General features: G+C 32.0%; 1 protein-coding gene across 5 annotated transcripts in view; it reads left to right on the top strand.

Annotated features, from left to right (window-relative positions):
• LOC110997345 (B-cell receptor CD22) overlaps positions 1-12,926 on the top strand; it is a 98,885-nt gene extending 85,959 nt beyond the window's left edge. For 3 of the 5 annotated variants that reach the window (XM_022265464.2, XM_022265466.2, XM_022265463.2), the window contains exons 13-18: positions 5,234-5,404; positions 5,810-5,959; positions 7,996-8,101; positions 10,212-10,360; positions 11,080-11,204; positions 12,688-12,926. In XM_022265464.2, the coding sequence (XP_022121156.1) occupies positions 5,234-5,404; positions 5,810-5,959; positions 7,996-8,101; positions 10,212-10,360; positions 11,080-11,204; positions 12,688-12,702 (716 nt within the window). In that variant the 3' untranslated portion in view covers positions 12,703-12,926. Of the gene's footprint in view, positions 1-5,233; positions 5,405-5,809; positions 5,960-7,995; positions 8,102-10,211; positions 10,361-11,079; positions 11,205-12,687 lie in introns of those variants that run through there. The other 2 variants (XM_022265465.2, XR_006750629.1) reach the window with 2 other exon arrangements.
• The last annotated feature ends 4,313 nt before the right edge of the window (positions 12,927-17,239 follow it).

The raw sequence follows: 17,239 nt of genomic DNA, 5'->3' as shown, positions 1-17,239 counted from the left end.
AAGTTGTATAATATTTAATTCATGTAAAAAGTTTGTATCCAAATTACTTCATATTATTTAATTAGCTGTCCCTAATTAATTAGTAATTATGAATATATAAATTAAATAAAAGGGGATACATACCTTACATTTATTTATAAAAATAAGTTTTTGTAATGTCATATTTTTTTAACATTAGATAAAATATACAAATTAATAAACTAATAAAATCTTAATCTAAGCTACAGTTATGTATGTACACATAATAATAATTTTACAGATTAAGGGCCTGTTTCAGAATGTTTGGATAAAGTGCCAAATAGCTATGCAACACATAAATTATTCGAAAGATAAAAGTTCCAAATAAGATACATTGCATTTCATGACGTATTGCGCTATCTGACAGTCGTGAAACGCAACAATAGTGTTTATACTACCAATAAGTAATAAATAGCTTATTTGGATCTTATCTGGACATTGTGAAACAGACCCTAAGTCAAAAATATATTACGCTGGGTTTTTTGTATCTTTGACGTCTGTGGTCGTTCCTTTGTTTTTTTTGTAAATCAAAATGCGATGTCAGTATTCGTGTACGTATAGGCTCTAAGCAACAAATATAGTATAATAACTTAACTATTATTTTTAAAATTTAATAAAAAACGCAAAAAAATAAAATTGGAACCTTATTAATTATATATTAACTGAATAATAGAATTTATAAATTTCATTAAACAATACTTATTAAAAAAGTTATAAAGGAAGTATTACATAGTCGGTATTGGGGTTTCATTTTAGAGTTATATTATTAAGATTTTTTTTTATAAATATATTATATACCCTTTTTTGTTATTTATCGTTGATAAAATTTCCCCATTGTACCTTAGTGTATGATTTAAATTAACATAAATTATTCAAGGTTGACTTTAACGGAAACATTTTTGTATTCTATTTAATATTCTGCACGTATTTATCTCATTAATTATTTTTTTCAATCTCAAGTCCGGTGCAAATGTTTTAATTAACTGTGTAGCTTGTTTAAGCTCTCTAACTAACGTCTATATTTACTTCACTTCAAGTCAATTAACTCAAACAATATATTGCATTAGATTTATTTAAACATTATTCAATACTCTAAGCAAAGTCCGGGGTTTGTTTCACCACGACGTCCGTCGCATTACAATTTGCGTTATTAAGGGCCTGTTTCACAATGTATGGATAACGTACCAAATATGCAACACATAAATTATTCGAAATATAAAGGTTCCTAATAAGATACTTCGCATTTCATGACGTATAGCGCTATCTGACAGTCGTGAAACGCAACAATAGCGTTTATACTACCAATAGGTAATAAATAGCTTAATTATTTGGAACTTATCCGGACATTGTGAAACAGACCCTTAGTCTCTTTGTCGCCTACAAATGCGGTGCCCATTGAAGTATTTCTGAACCACGACGATCCTTCAAGAAATGAGCGCACCCGTTCTTAAAAGGCTAACAACGTACTTGCGTGTCCATGAGTGTTTAACTTCAGGTAAACCTTCTGACCATTTTCCTTCTGTTCTATAAATAAAGGTTTATATAATCGGTTCTCACTAATCATTGTTTTCTGATAAAACATTGATTTAGCATTAAAAGACTTTTAATGCTAATCTGTTATATTATATAGTGTGCTTAATGTCCTATTCAAATAAGGCAAGTGTAGTTAGTTGTTTGGTTTTTTATAGAACAGGGGGCAAACGGGCAGGAGGCTCATCTGATGTTAAGTGATACCGATGCCCATGGAAAGTCTCAATGCCAGAAGGCTTGTGAGTGCATTGCGCGCCTTTTAATAATTATATTATTGTATATCACCCCAGTCTATACAAACTGTAAAATTCATAACAATATTAATTTAAGCGCGCAAAATTAATAATTGGAAACAAAACAAAATACAGCTCGAATGCGAACTATAAAGTTGACTTGCTAAAATTAATAAACTAAGCCTCTTACTGAAATTTCAATTTCAACTTGGAATTGCTCTCAGGGATAGACTTTGGATTGAAATGTTTTACGTAAATAATCTATTATGCCCTAATATTGTAATGAGGATTTTGATATGGTAAATTAAAATTATTTTTATTATATCATAATCCTATTCGTTACTTATAAACATCGCAAAAAATAGTTCGTAATTTAAACACTTGAAGTGTATTCTTACTGATGAAACACACTTTAGTAACTCAATAAAATAATTTTTGCATACCCGTAACTTTCCAATGGAACATGGGACATTACCGCGCGTGTTTCATGGATCTATCAATCTGAAACCATTAGTAGTTTAGTAGTCGAACTCGCGATCTATAATTACGTTCGGTAATAAAAAAAAATTACTTAAAAAAAAATGACGGTGGATCAACTTCGTCGTAATTTCTCCAATAATACATTAGTAATAATAACTAATAAGAAAGATAAAGAGAAGATTATAATTGGTTTACATTAGAAATCCATTGATGCCAATATACCACTTCTAGTCTTCGGCTGAAGAACCTTGTAAATACATCGTATATAACAAATCAATTGGATAATGTGTATTAATTTCATCTAGTTCCAACTGCAGTGTCAATAGTCAAAAGATATTTTAAACATTTTACGTTTTCAAACTCGTATTACACTGCTAAGTGCCTAAAAGCCTTAATTTTAAAATACGGAACTCGAGTCAATAGGAAACTCGAAACGAGAAAACTCACACGCGATTTACAGCTTATCCCAAACTTTGTTTATTTACAGTACAAATGCTCTCGTAAATACGTGGAATCGAAACCTGATTTGCTTGGACCAGTGTTTACAATTATACTTTAATTACTGCTATAAATTCTATATAATATAATCTGTATTTTTAAATATAGATTGTTTATGACATGATTTATTTTCTCACATTAGAGGTTATACTTCTATTATGCAATACAAACAATATCGTTACATGTGAAACGAAATGAATGAATATACTGTTAATTATTTGAACTTCACATACAATTTTAATATGTTAATGTAGTTTTTTGCCATATATAAGAAGTATCATGGCATAAGGGTTAAATTGCGGACAATCCGGAGGTTCTGGATCCAATTTCCGGTGGGTTAAGTAGAATCAACAGATACTGGAATGAAGGTAGTGTCATGCCCTTTTTGGAGTTACTGTACTTGTTTTATTTACACATAAAATATTAACCCTTTTAGCACAAATCTATTAAAAACGGTATATAAGGTTAAACGATATTATATAGTTGTTTTGTTTGATGATTTGCTTTTTTTAAAAAAGAGTGCCGAGAGTTTTTTACGCAGGCTTTTTCTCTCGGCCAACACCCTCTGTCTTCTTTGCTGATGGATAGGGATGCCAACAGGCTCGAATTTAATGACGTGGAATAAGTGATACCATGATGATCTTATTTTCCAAAATAAACGTATTTTCTTTTCTTTAATATAAATAGCCAATATATAACGTCACAATTTGAACTATATATATATATATCAAATTCAAATTGAAATTGTGACGTTGTCCTATATCAAATTAATGATTTATATAAGTATTATTTTTATTGACAAGTTCAGAAATAAACAAGTGTTATATACTGACTAGCTAATGGAATAATTAAGTTCTAAGTGCATTAGTATATAATGTACAAGCGACCCGCCACAACATCTGCTGCTGCATCTGCATCGACTACAATAAGTCGGCTTTTAGGTATCCTAACTTTTTAATATAGGTCAGAAACGTGTTATATCAACAAGCTTAAAAACAAAATAAAAAGGAAATAAATAGTTTTATAAGTACAGTGCATAATTGTTTTATAATTAATGCTATTTTTGTTGTAATTACGTGTTTTTACGAATTCATTGACTAACTTTACGTTGAAATTCTTGTATGTTGAAAAAAAAGCCGGCAACGCACTCGCGAGCCCTCTAGCATCGAGAGTGTCCATGGGCGGCGGTATCACTTAACATCAGGTGAGCCTCCTGCCCGTTTGCCTATTTAAAAAAAAGCGAACATTCTTTCCCTTCAATTTCAATACCATATTGCAAACAAGTAAACTACTCGTATCCAACGTTATTAGAATTAATCCCATTTAATATAAAGTTAGCGGACGTACGTGACAAAACGTCGTGGACAATTCATTTCGACATCACTTCCTCCTAACTGTGCACTATTTCAATGCAACAGTTCACCGACGACGGACACAAATAAAAGTTCAAAATGGCAGAGAAACTGCGATGCCTTTTGTTCGTGTCGCTGCGAATTTCCATAGTTTTATTTATGCTATTTTGGGTACGTTGGGTAATAAAGTTTGCTACTCGTGAATGATTTATATATTAAGTATTGACGTCTTAAAAAGGTAATAACCCAGCAACCTATTTCCTTTATCAACCTCTAAGAGAACACTAAAAATACAGACATGCATTATAATTAAGAATTAAAAACTTTTTCTACCTTGTCTAAGTAGCTTATACTTCAAGTAACTAACACGTAAGATAATATTTAATTATTTTCTCACCTAATGTTAAATGATAGCGCATGGACACTTGCCAGTACTTGACAATGCTAGAGGTCTCGCGAATTGTCATCATAAAAGCTTAGTATAAAAAAAATTAAACTATCGAACTTACATCACACGCGTTTAAAGCGGGGTGTAACCATCTCGCCCTAGATATGATTTGATCTAAGTATGTAATGTTTGAATGAAAAAAAAATGTTTTAATCCTTTACTGTATTTATAATTATTGTCTCTTTTATTAAAAACACAAAACAATATAAATTCCTCGATACGAATAAAATCACAAAGTCAACTCTTTGTTAATTTCGTTCTTATTCAATCATTTCAAAAGAAAAATTGAATTACTTAATTACTTTTTGATTTTATTGAAAATGATATATAGTGATTTATTTATTTATTTTCCGTGATTCCTATATACCGCTGTATGTTTAGGCTCTGACAATAAAAACACTTACGCCCCTGTAAGTAAGTTTGCATATTATGATGGTGCTCTCTTTGGTTTGGGAGACGCACCGTTCAAAATGAACTAAAGTTTGTACTATAGAGATACGCGCGGCGGTTCCATCGCGGTGATTGCCACTAAAGGGGGAAGAAGGAGAAGTGAAGAGAAGGAGATGGAGAAGGGAAGAGGCGCGGGTGAAATCATAATTTTTCTAGCATAAGGCCCGCCTCTGCCATCAACCTAACCTATATATGAATTGTATTTGATACAATATTTGTTACAGCTCGCCCCTCGTCGCCACGCAACTGCACAGCCAAACGCATCGTATCAAAGGATGTGTTCCTATCAGTGAGGTGTTTAGCAGGATACGATGGTGGGTTACACCAGCACTTTCTACTGGAAGCAGTCGGTGACAACAGCAGGGTGCTTGCTAATGTCACTGCCGGGAAGGACGGTAATTATCTCATCAGTGTCGGTGCTCGGAATTTTGAACACTATTTGTTAAAAATAAAGTTTTAGTTGCATGAGGACTGCAATAATAAACTTTAGCCCTTAAAAAGAAAACAATTTCGTGTAATAAAGTGTAATAATAAATAAATTTATCTCAATCACTTTATATATTTGCCTTGCATTATATGCGAGTACAATACCCAGTTGTTACCATGGTTACATAGTTTTGCCATTCAGAAATGGTTACCATGGTAACAATCTTGGTGCTTTATTACATTTTACGACAAGACCGAATAAATTACTTATCACATGTATTATCTGTGGTTATTCAACTTTAATATTAATTTTATTCAATAATATAATATGTGTCATATTTATTTTGGCCAATACTAATGTTAAGTTATTATAGACTTGGTGGTATGGTTGAACACCAGCTGGTCGGTTTTGGAAACCCTGACTGAAGACGAAGTATTAACAGTCAGCGCGCGCAATACAAAGGGCGCGTCAGACCCAGTAATGCTGAGTGAATTGGTTTTCAAAGATGCTGTCAAGCAAACAGGTAAAAAACTGTAATGTAAATTGTCACTGTCACACATTAATTTAATCTGTACATTTTACTACGGCATTCTTGTTTGCACTTGGCAATTCTCGCGATAATGGTGAATAGATTGCACCTTTTTTTGCACAGAATATATCAAATGAAGCAAAACGTCTTAAACAACTTCTTTGCATGTTATTAGAATGAATAATAATTTAAATTTACGTCTACACATAACTAGACTAGAGGCTCCTTAGTAACTTCTAGTGCGTCTAACGCCTTTTGCCAAAATGCCATTGACAATATTCACTATGCGCACGGTATGGCCGTGTATGTTGTGGCCATAAGTGTAATCGTCCACACCAAAAAGTTAAATTTATATTTTTACTAGCAGACTCGGCCAAGCGTTGCTGTGGCTAAGGTTTTTGTTAAATTACATAGTAGTAAAATATTCAACGGAAACGGTAGGAGAACTTATGTGAAAGGTACATAGCTTATGTGAAATGTTGGTGCTTTTAACACAGCGCCAATCTGTTAGAATTTGTATCAAATAATAAACTAATATATGCAATAAAATAATATTGCGGGTATAAATTGAGATGTAAGCTATCTATTAAGTTAGATCAAACTGCACACGGTGTGCAAATTTGATTGATATCGGTGCGGTAGTTTAGGAGTCCATAGCGGACAAACAACGTGACACGTAATTATTTATTAAGATTAACAAATTCAAATTCAAATTCAAAATTTATTTATTCATGTAGGTAACAATGTACACTTATGAACGTCAAAAAAAGAAATATTAAATGAATTTAATTTTACATTTACTGCCAGTTCTCAAATCAAGGGCGTAGAACGGAAGAGAAGAACTGGCAATAAACTCTCCGCCACTCTTTTTAATCGCCAAGTTTTTTTTTTACACAATGCTTGTAAGGAGCTGCAACCACTACACCATGTTCCATATGACATATTGAGTAATAAAGAATAAAAAAAAATTAAAAAAATTAAAAAAATTAAAAACAAAGATTTGTCCTCTATCAACATTATTTACTATAAAATATATTTTTTTTAATAGTTAACTCATTTGCATGTATAAATAAATTACCTAAGTTACCAGACATCGCGCGATGTACTCATCATTAATACATTAATTATTTATTTACATACAATTCATAACAAATAACATAATACATAAAAATATATCTAATAACTAAACTTAAAATTTAATTATTAAAAAATATTATTAAAAGGAGTCCCTTTAGGCAAGGTTCCGAAGATACTGGCAGCGTTCCCCCTTTGAATAGCTAGATTATCATTATACATTTTTGACATACGAGAAGAAAATTTGACACTAAATCTCGACTATGAAACTGACTCAGAGGTAATGCAGTGAACAAAACTTGTTTATATTTATAAATAAGACCTTATGGCCATCGCTCAACATTATATTCATAACATATTTAAGAAACGGTATATTCAAACAAAATAAATAAAATAATTATCATACAGGCACAAAAATATTTCTGTTGTTACGACCTATTATCGTAAAATATACACTTCTCCATAAAAACTCCGTAAAAGAAATTTATAAGTTTAAATGTCAGAATTTTTCTTACATATTGCAGAACTTTTAAGTGCCATCCCAACTCTTTACGGGTCGTTACACACGGCGTCGTTGAACCGGTCGTTTTAAGTAGATTTAACGGAGTTTTCTCTAATTAAAAATCTCTTATTGCCAAAATTGTCAGTATTGAAAAAGTAATAACAGAGAATATGTTTAAAAGATGCTCTTAAAAGCTTAAGCTTAAGTATAAAAAAAATATAATTTAATATATATTTTTTTATACTTCCAATATATAGAAGAAAATCCTTTCGTCATAGATTTTTATAAATTGTCTAAAAAATATTTCTTGAATACAATGTGTTTCTCCGTGTTTATGATTTTTATCCATGTATATGGAATAGTAACCGAGGTACAAAAACCGAATTAATTAATTATACATAATAGAATAAGGAAAAACATTTTTATTTTAAATTGATTTATTGACACTAAACAGAGGAAACGGATCGTGTAATAGCGAAGTTTCCACTGGCTGCTGCGTTTGCTGGTTCTGCTGCTGTTGTCACTGCTATTGGAGCCATCATTGCACTTGTCTTTAAGAAGTAAGTAAATAAAAAAATACGTTACGACAAAGACCTCCAAGGCTCATCTATTCTGCGATTTCTCGTCCCACCCTTGACACAACCTTGCCGGTCAACAAGAAGTTAGTGAAATGCCTTCAATGTGCTTAATTGAATTGTTACAGAATAGGGTTATTTTATTGGGCTAACGTAGGCTGAGAATAAAGTTTTGGTCTGATAAATTAGTATTTCTTTTGTTAATAACTTGCAGTAAATTTCCGTGTCTGTTTTATTAATATTTTTACATCTGTCCCTACGTTTACCTACAATATGATACACTCACAAAATCATTATTACTATATGACTCGTATTATATTTATTTTTTAAATGACATTTATGCCCATATTTCAACAATAAAATTAAATTTCAATAAGATTTAATAGTTTAAAATTCAAAGCCTCGACACATCGAAACATGTTCATTTATGAAATAACTGTACGCGAGGTAAATTTATAAAATATTGTGTCGTGTTCAAAATATAAATCGTAAATTTTCAGTAGTTTAACCTCAATATTATCTTATTTGTGTTTAAAATGTTTTATTCATTCCGCATAACGTTTTGTGATTCTTTACTTTTACGTATAATACGTCTGTATTTACGAATACAAAACAAGCAAACTTTGATTTCTGTACATGTTCATTAAATTAATCCTTGTTCTTTTGTTACTTCTATAAAACCTCTATGCTCTGATGATGAAGATGGCGTAGTCATTTGTTTATTCTTTGGTTTGTTTTCATGTAAGACTATGTTTTCGCATGATTTGCTCATTTGTTATATAATTTTTATTACTATTTAATTTTGCTTTGGCGCGTTAGGTAGAAATGATGAGGGTAATTCGTCACAAAAAACCCTTTTATTTATTTATTTTAAAAAATTCGACACCCTGAAGTAAATATAGTCAACATTTTAAAATAAAAAAATGTAAATTTCTTTAATTATGTACATTTTTTTGTTATATTTAAATAAAATTTAACTTAATAATGCGTTATAATAAAACTGAAAATTTATTATAGTGTTGTATTTTCTACAAACCTAGATTAAGGCGAAAGATGAATATATCTTTATTTAGTTACGCCAATTAATCTTTGAACCGACTATAACAGTTACATAACACAAAAAACAAGATAAAAATACAAATAAACAACAACAATGAATAATAAATAGAAGTCGTTTATAAACACACAAATCTATAATTTATTGTCAGTCATAAAGCACGCCAAAAGTCTCTTAAGATGCGCCATCTGTTGGCACTTGTAATAGACTCAGGCAATTTAATAGTTCCGCGGTCCCTTCAATAGGATACATTATTTTTTTAATGTAGAAGATTAAAATATAATTGGTCCAGAAGGAAAGTCTTTGGTAAAACAAATACGTATCGATGCCATCGCTTTACACTGATAGGTAAACGGAAAGATTATCGCACCCCGTTCCATTAAATAATTCTGATGTAAAAAAACGAACGATGAAACATATCCTATCGCTGGTCTGTGTTGTAGTGTAATTAATATCACCGTATTATTTACGTTAGTAGATAATACGTCATGGTAGGACTAGATTTACATTTACATTCTCAAATTCTATGTATGTGTCGCAGCCAACCAGCTTAATAAGCCGTTCAATTAATAGCCTAGCCGTCTAACTAACGGCCTAAAAGATTAGGTCATTCGTACTATAGATTTCTCAGAAATAAAAAGATGAAACATGATATAAAAATATATTTTTTAAATTAAATTGCTTCAGTCCAATTTAAATTATTATTGTCACTACACTCTTCCATTGTACTTGTTGTTTTTCATGAAAGTTTGGAAAACACAATCAAAGTTGTGGTTTGCCGACGCCATTTTGACAGTTTGAATAGTTTATAATAATGTTTAAATTAACAGTCAAGGCTAAGCAAGTAATGAAATGTCACCAATCCAAGCCATTTGTCTAGCTCTTTGACCAACTGGCTGAACATCTTTCAGGCCGTTAGTTAAACGGCGCCGTTTAGTTAAATGGCTAGACTGTTTATAGTTGAACGGCTGATTAAGCTAGTTGGCTATATATATGAGAATAAACGAATAGACAATTGATTTTTTTTATACGTACAAGGCGTCACGAATCTTCAACAACGAGCAAGAGGCCATGTCAAAGTGTGGTGCAAGTTGACGCTCAGGGTCGACGCTACCTCATAGCCTACCCCACGACACACAGCCAGGAGAAAATGGAGACCAAACCGGATATACTAAACCCCAAACACAGTAAGCTTACTAACGCTTCTTTTATAAATGGAAAATGTTTTTATTTTATAAGACAAAGATATATCCGGTCAGCCATATTATGCAGTCACCGCAACTGCTGGACTTATTTAAGTGGGTACGTTGCCTTTGAGAGAAGAGTTAGTTCTGTTTATCTCCAAGGAAAACCTCCATCGAGCTTATACCATATTTCGCAAAGGAAAATGAATAGGGAACGTGGAAAACTTCCAGCCGTCAAGCTGAAGAGTCTAAGTTAACGATCACCATTTTTTATTAACATGATTATTTTAATTGTACAACATCAAAAGTACATCGCATACCTTCATATATATAAATCATGTCGTTATGAACTCCTTCTAAGCGGCTGGACCAATCTTGATGAAATTTTTTGTATGTTGGAATAGACAATTTACAATAAGAGCATTTTTGTTCTGTGGCTGTTGAGGTTAGCTCCGCTAGTGTTAAAATAAATACTATGCGTGTGTGCATATGTTTTGGAATTCCCCCATTTTTATAGTTTTTACTCAAGCCTGCATTAAGGACACCCTTTTGGGACGTAAGGTACAATACCTTACGTCCCGTTATACCTTAACGTTCCGTTATTCTTGTATCTTTGCTAGATAAAAGTAGTTTATATTTATATTCGGAAACCATTGGTAACGCCTAGTTTGATTTTAAACTTTTAAAGTGATAACTGAAAAGTTTGAAACTTTTTCTCATAGATGAAGCTGAGGGTCCCCGAGTGGTTCTAGAATCCAGTGACAACACAAGTTACATCATCCGAGAATCGAACCCACTGCCTCACTCCACCTGTCTGCCGCACACACCACACGAGGATATGGTATTGGTAATTTTTATAACTCGCATACCTAACATTGATTTTATAATAATTTGGGTATTTTGCATAGGCTAAGTTGGAAGATCGATAAGTAACCATATATGTAATTTAATCCTGAATAATTTCGCATACTACAATCTATAAAGAAACTCGACTCGTAGGAATTGCAATTATTATATTAAATATTAGTCTCAACGCGAACTATAACATCGATGTTAAGTCGCGGTCTCCCGCACGACCAATGCAACTTTGAATGCACGACCAGAGAAATTATTTAATTATGTCTTCTAGGAACGCATCCATAAACTGGTTTATTAAAATTTTGAACACGTAAACATTCTTTGCGCACAGGTAGTAGTCGGCGTAGTCTCGCTCGCTCTCTCTCACACTTCCTCACTACTCTTTATCAACAAAGAAATATATATAAAGTTCTTCTCTATCAAGATTACTTTTAAACCAGTCAGTTGATAAAAAATATCGGAATATGTAGTTATTTGTTCTGTTTCTTGATAAATTTCTAACCAATTCAATGTATTTTATTTCTTTGTCAATCATTATTAATGCAAAAATCATCGCTGTTCAGAAGTCCAAAGGTTTAATACTCACTTATTGTGGCATATAAGTAGGTTTAGTATTGAATTGAAACATTTTTGTTACTTTTATATTTTTGCCATGCAATCCCGAAAAGAGAATTAAGCTTAACAGATAAAGGTTCAATTGCATCGAATATCTGAAGAATGTAATCCCCATTGTGCCATAACTGTCTCGTCATGTCAGTCCGTATAATTATTTAGCTTGGTTAAAGCTCCCGAGATGATCGTTAACTTTACACTACAGTGTTTTGGTCTAATTTATCGAGTTGAAAGCGTTTGTTCAACGTATTCCCAGTTAATTTATAATATACTATTAATTTAATGCACACCAGATGAACCTTTATTTGGTATTAATAAATATAAAGGAGCATAGCAACTGCACAACAAATGGCCTCAGACTTGTATCTGTGTTGTAATTACTTTTTTTAATACGCAAGTACATGATCAGCCTTATATGCCTGAAGAAGACCGTTGATTTATCTACTTTGTTTTTTACGTTGGTTTCTTCACGATGCTTTCCTTCGCGTGCAAGTGTGCAAGTGTGCAAATATTTTTTATTTTTTTATTTTTACATTTAGGTACAAAAACAGAAAACAAATTGATTACATACATACAGTTATTACACACTAAACAACATTTGAAAACCTAATGAAGGGGGCCATCATCATGGGGGTGTTTCTAGGCTGAAACACTGCCTGAAAAACAAAAGATAGCTAAAATTGCTAAGCACCTCTATTTTTAATTTTTTAACGACTATCACGAAACATTTAGGATCGGTCGGATTCAAATATACCATTCGGCCACAAAAATAATCTTCGCAGATGTGTAGAATTTTAAGCTTTAACAAAATTATTATGTTATTAGCGAATAGCACAATTTCAATTTTTGTTCTTTTTCAGATGCCGCAAAGATAACATACAAAATCGGATGTCAGGAGCTGTAAATAAATTTATGTAAATTAAATCGCCAACGCTTAGCTTTAAGGGAATATAGACGAATTCTTCCATATCATAATTATTGGAAAAATTAAACATTTGTTCAAAACCAAGGAGATACAAATGTCTAATTTTTCTATCATTAAAATAAGCTATGTTAAAATTACAAACAATTATGATTAATTAATGTTGAAATAAATGCTGGAAACTTTGTGTTTTATCATTACGAACCACACACCAATAATAACGCGTTTAATGTCTTTGGAAATTCAAATATTTTTCATGGATTATTACGTTTTAGAGGCACCAAATTCCTCACGTAATCTTGTGCTTACGAAAGAAACCCCTGTGAGGGCCAAGCCTGCGTTCCAACTTAGGAATTTGGCATATGGAAAATAGAATGGATTAGGAAAATTTAGTCTTTGGCACAGCTAGGGTTTAGAGTACCTACCTCCTAGTAATAAAGTACATTTTAAAATTAAGAACCCAATTTAGGAAATTATGAAGTATATTTTATTTATAAATAATGACGAAAACAGAAACAACAAAAATGAGTTTTTAATATGAGTAAAATACAATTAGTATCTATTTGAATATTAGTCTATAATTTTACTACGAAAATAACTTTTTAAGCTCAATGGCAGGAGTCCAATTGCCTATATGGTACGGAGTTTTACATAGCCCTTGGCATCTGGAACGCGAGATGAGTCTGACTTGGCCCGTGAAAACTTAATTTTAAACAATAAATTTTAATGTGAAAAACAAAACACCAGCGCGGTTCGTTTATAGATAGTTCAAACAGAATGACGGATTGTGTCGCGTATATATTTGAAATACCGATGCTATTACCCGTCACAACATAAACAATTGCGCAATTACATAAACAGCGTAGCTACCTACTTGTCGCTAAGCATATTGACGCTGCCCTGCGCTGGTATTTGAAGGAGATTTTCGACAGATTAATAACCCCAATTCAGGAAAAATTGGGATATTGTATTTTGTCTAAGATTTCAGAGAGAAATTAGGCTGTTGAAATGTCTGAAGGTGTTAGTGCAGATCATAGACATTTCTCTGTTTATCATTATATTTATGCTTTGAACGAACATGAAACTATTTAATTATAGCTTTATTTATTTATTTATTCACACTTATAAAGCAAAAGCGTTGCAAAAAAACACAAATAACATAATACATAAAAATTATAAGGGATTCAACGGGCGGCCTTATCGCTAACAAGCGATCTCTTCCAGGCAACCCTAGTAAGAAAAGAAAAAAATGATGATGCAAGAAGTGCATTACCAGGAAGTTATATAAAAAAAATATTTATCTATAGAACCTTAATCTAGAGAAAAAAAAATATAAAATAGAATATTAATAACTAACTAAATTGATAATTAATTAAAAATAATCCCTTTCGGAGCAGGAAGGTCACTGTTAGAAGTCTATAAAAGTCGCCCGTGAAACAAACATTTATTTATTTGTGAGTTTATACCCGATTACCGAGGGTAAGGATTTTAAATACTTAAATGAAATAAGTTTTTTCATTTAAAAGTCTGATCTATGCAAAAAACATATTTTAGGCTTAAAATTCATTAATGTGTAAATAAGTTAAAAGGCTATTTAAATGTCACAAGGCAATATCAAAGGAACAAGGACAGACAGGGATCCGGTAGGACGGACGCCAACAAATTGAATTGTAGCCTCCGGGGACAACCGCTGATTGGTAAATTCTAGACAACTATGGATAATACGAGTGTATTTCAACTAAAAGGCTTTTTTGGTTCAAACACTTACATACTATTATGTAATTAGCTAATTTGTCAAACGTTAAAATTTATTTTTAATTAAAGTGTACCATAGTTTATTATATGAACGTCAATATAAAAAATGAAGTTTTAAATTTCCATTTACTACCAGTTCCAGAGCATTTGAGAAGAACTGTCCAGAAACTCTCCGCCGCTCTTTTAATCGTCAAGTTTTAGTTTATTTAGAAATTGTATGAAACTGCAACCATTCGTCATGCTTTGCTTTACATTTTGAAAGAAAATGTCGATACCCTATATAAACGCTTAGCATAGTGAGAACAAAACACAAACGCGTCGTCAATTTTAAGCCCCGTTTTCTTCGGGATTTCGTTCACGGTGTACATTGGCTGAAACTGCGACTGGTTGAAAAAATTATATCACTCGAAAACAGTGTATAAAGAGACTAACTAAAGTAACCCTGTCTAAATTAACGCGTAAACAACCCATTTTCTAGGAAATATTTTATGTCCTAAAGTACGCAAGGAGCATTGCTGGTCTAGTCGCTTCAGTGTGCGACTCTCATAACTGAGGTCGTAGGTTCGATACCGGGCTGATCACCAATGGACTTTCTTTCTATGTACGCATTTAACATTTACTCGAACGGTGAAGGAAAGCATCGTGAGGAAACCGACATGTCTTAGACCCAAAAAGTCGACGACGTGTGTCAGGCACTGGAGGCTGATCACCTACTTGCCTATTAGATATAAAAATGATCATGAAACAGATTCAGAAATCTGAGGCCAGGACCTAAAGATGTTGTAGCACCACTGATTTATTTTTTAAAGTGCGCAACGATGAGACGACTGTGTTTTATACCATGTAGATGATAGTGTCACCCAAATAGCTTCCTTAGCTAGGTTTCCTCTTCCCATAACAGAAACAATTAAACCAATATCGATTATGCACTTAATGCTATAAGCCGAACGGATCATAAATAAGGGTAACAGTTTGTCCGCCGATTGTTAATTATGGCCGCGTTTGCCCCACATTTGTCATGAATGAAATATTGCTAAGAGATCATTATTAGCACAACGTATTAATGACAATAATGGCTTCATTATAATATATATCATTTTTACATATTTCTTTGAGCGAGTGCTTTGTTAAAAGTTTACGTAAAACGACCAACAAAGAATTTAATTATTTGTATTGGTTTTCTAATTTCAAATGTTCAACTAATTAAATGTATAATTAATTTGGACTATTATTTGAGTCAGTACAAACTAGATCTAAAGTAAATACGGTACACGGCTTATTAAAACACGAATCGCAGGCAGCGCAATAATTTAATTAATTTTGTTAGTACCGGACATTTGTGAGTATGTAAACTTCGTTGTTAATGTCTTACAGGTTTAATGTAACTTCTGCGTACAAATTAGTTCGTGACATATGAAATAGGAACTAAATTTAATTTAGGCTAATTGTAAGTTCGTACAAAACTTTTGCAAATGAAAACTAATAATTTCTTAGCGCGTAATTTGTTTAACATAATTATATATACTTCAGTATTAAAATAATATTATAATAAAATAATATAAAATAGGCCTGCTAGCGTCCAAACCCAATAACCTATCACAATCCATTTTTGACCATCTAAGAAAGACATCTTATATCAAATATTGATAAAAGTGTGCCAATAACCAATCGACGGATTGTAATAGCCATATGTCGATATAAGTTATCCTTTATCCGAATCGGTGTATGTGGATCGATATTTATGTATATGAAAATGACAGTACAACTGTGCCAATATCTTAAGATTTTAACTTACACCAGTTTTTAAAATAATTTAAAAGCTATTTGATAGATTTTAAATTTTACATAGACATGTATATTTGAATATTATTTTAAAGGTTTTATTTACTGTATTTGGTTTATATTGATTATGAAATATGAGTGTAAAGAGCGAGGAGATTGCATTCTATCCGTCGCCAAAAATGTATTGGCTTCGTAGGATTCGGGTATTGTGATGCCGATATGATATCGATCGATCTGTCACGGTGTGATCTCAGATTGTTTTCAATTTAAGATTGTGGATTAATTATTGGGTTCCGGCGTATATCGAAGCTGGTAACAATCGGAGGACGACGGCAAAAATAAAATACGGTGGATTAAGGAAGGCCTTCTCTCGGGCAAGAGCTGCATATATGTCAAATATATGTGAAATGAAATTAAATCATTTATTTGCAATAAGTATAAAAATAAGAACATAATGTCATAATAATTTGTTCAGTTATTTAGAATTGGTATTAAACTTATGGTCTTAATACTCGCCAACGCTATAAAGGCACCTTGCCTTTAAAAAATTAATCACCTTCTCTCTCAAAGTTACACGACAGTGATCTATAACTTCTTCGAAATTGATTAAATAGTTTAATAGCCATGGCGTTACAATCTTCTTCATACATCGTGGTGCAGCATGCAGGTACCCACAGCCATGTTGGATCCCTCGGTGGATGAATAAAGACTTGTTATTATTATTATCTACTAACTAAATATAAACTTACATTGTTAACTCGTTCAAGCTTCAAGGAGAGTTGAACGTCAAGTCGGGAGAGTTTGTATCTTCAAGTATTACCAATATTGGCTAAATCTTAGAGTAGATTAAGAATATTACTCTCCCTAATATTGTAAATATATTATAATCTAAGTCATATAATATTAACAAGGAAATTAATATTTTATAAGTAACATTATAAAAGTAAATTCAA

The sequence above is a fragment of the Pieris rapae genome, chromosome 14 (genome assembly GCF_905147795.1).
Source record: "Pieris rapae chromosome 14, ilPieRapa1.1, whole genome shotgun sequence".
NCBI lineage: Eukaryota > Metazoa > Arthropoda > Insecta > Lepidoptera > Pieridae > Pieris > Pieris rapae.
The sequence above is the reverse complement of the archived record's forward strand: the minus strand, read 5'-3'. Positions and strand labels throughout refer to the sequence as shown.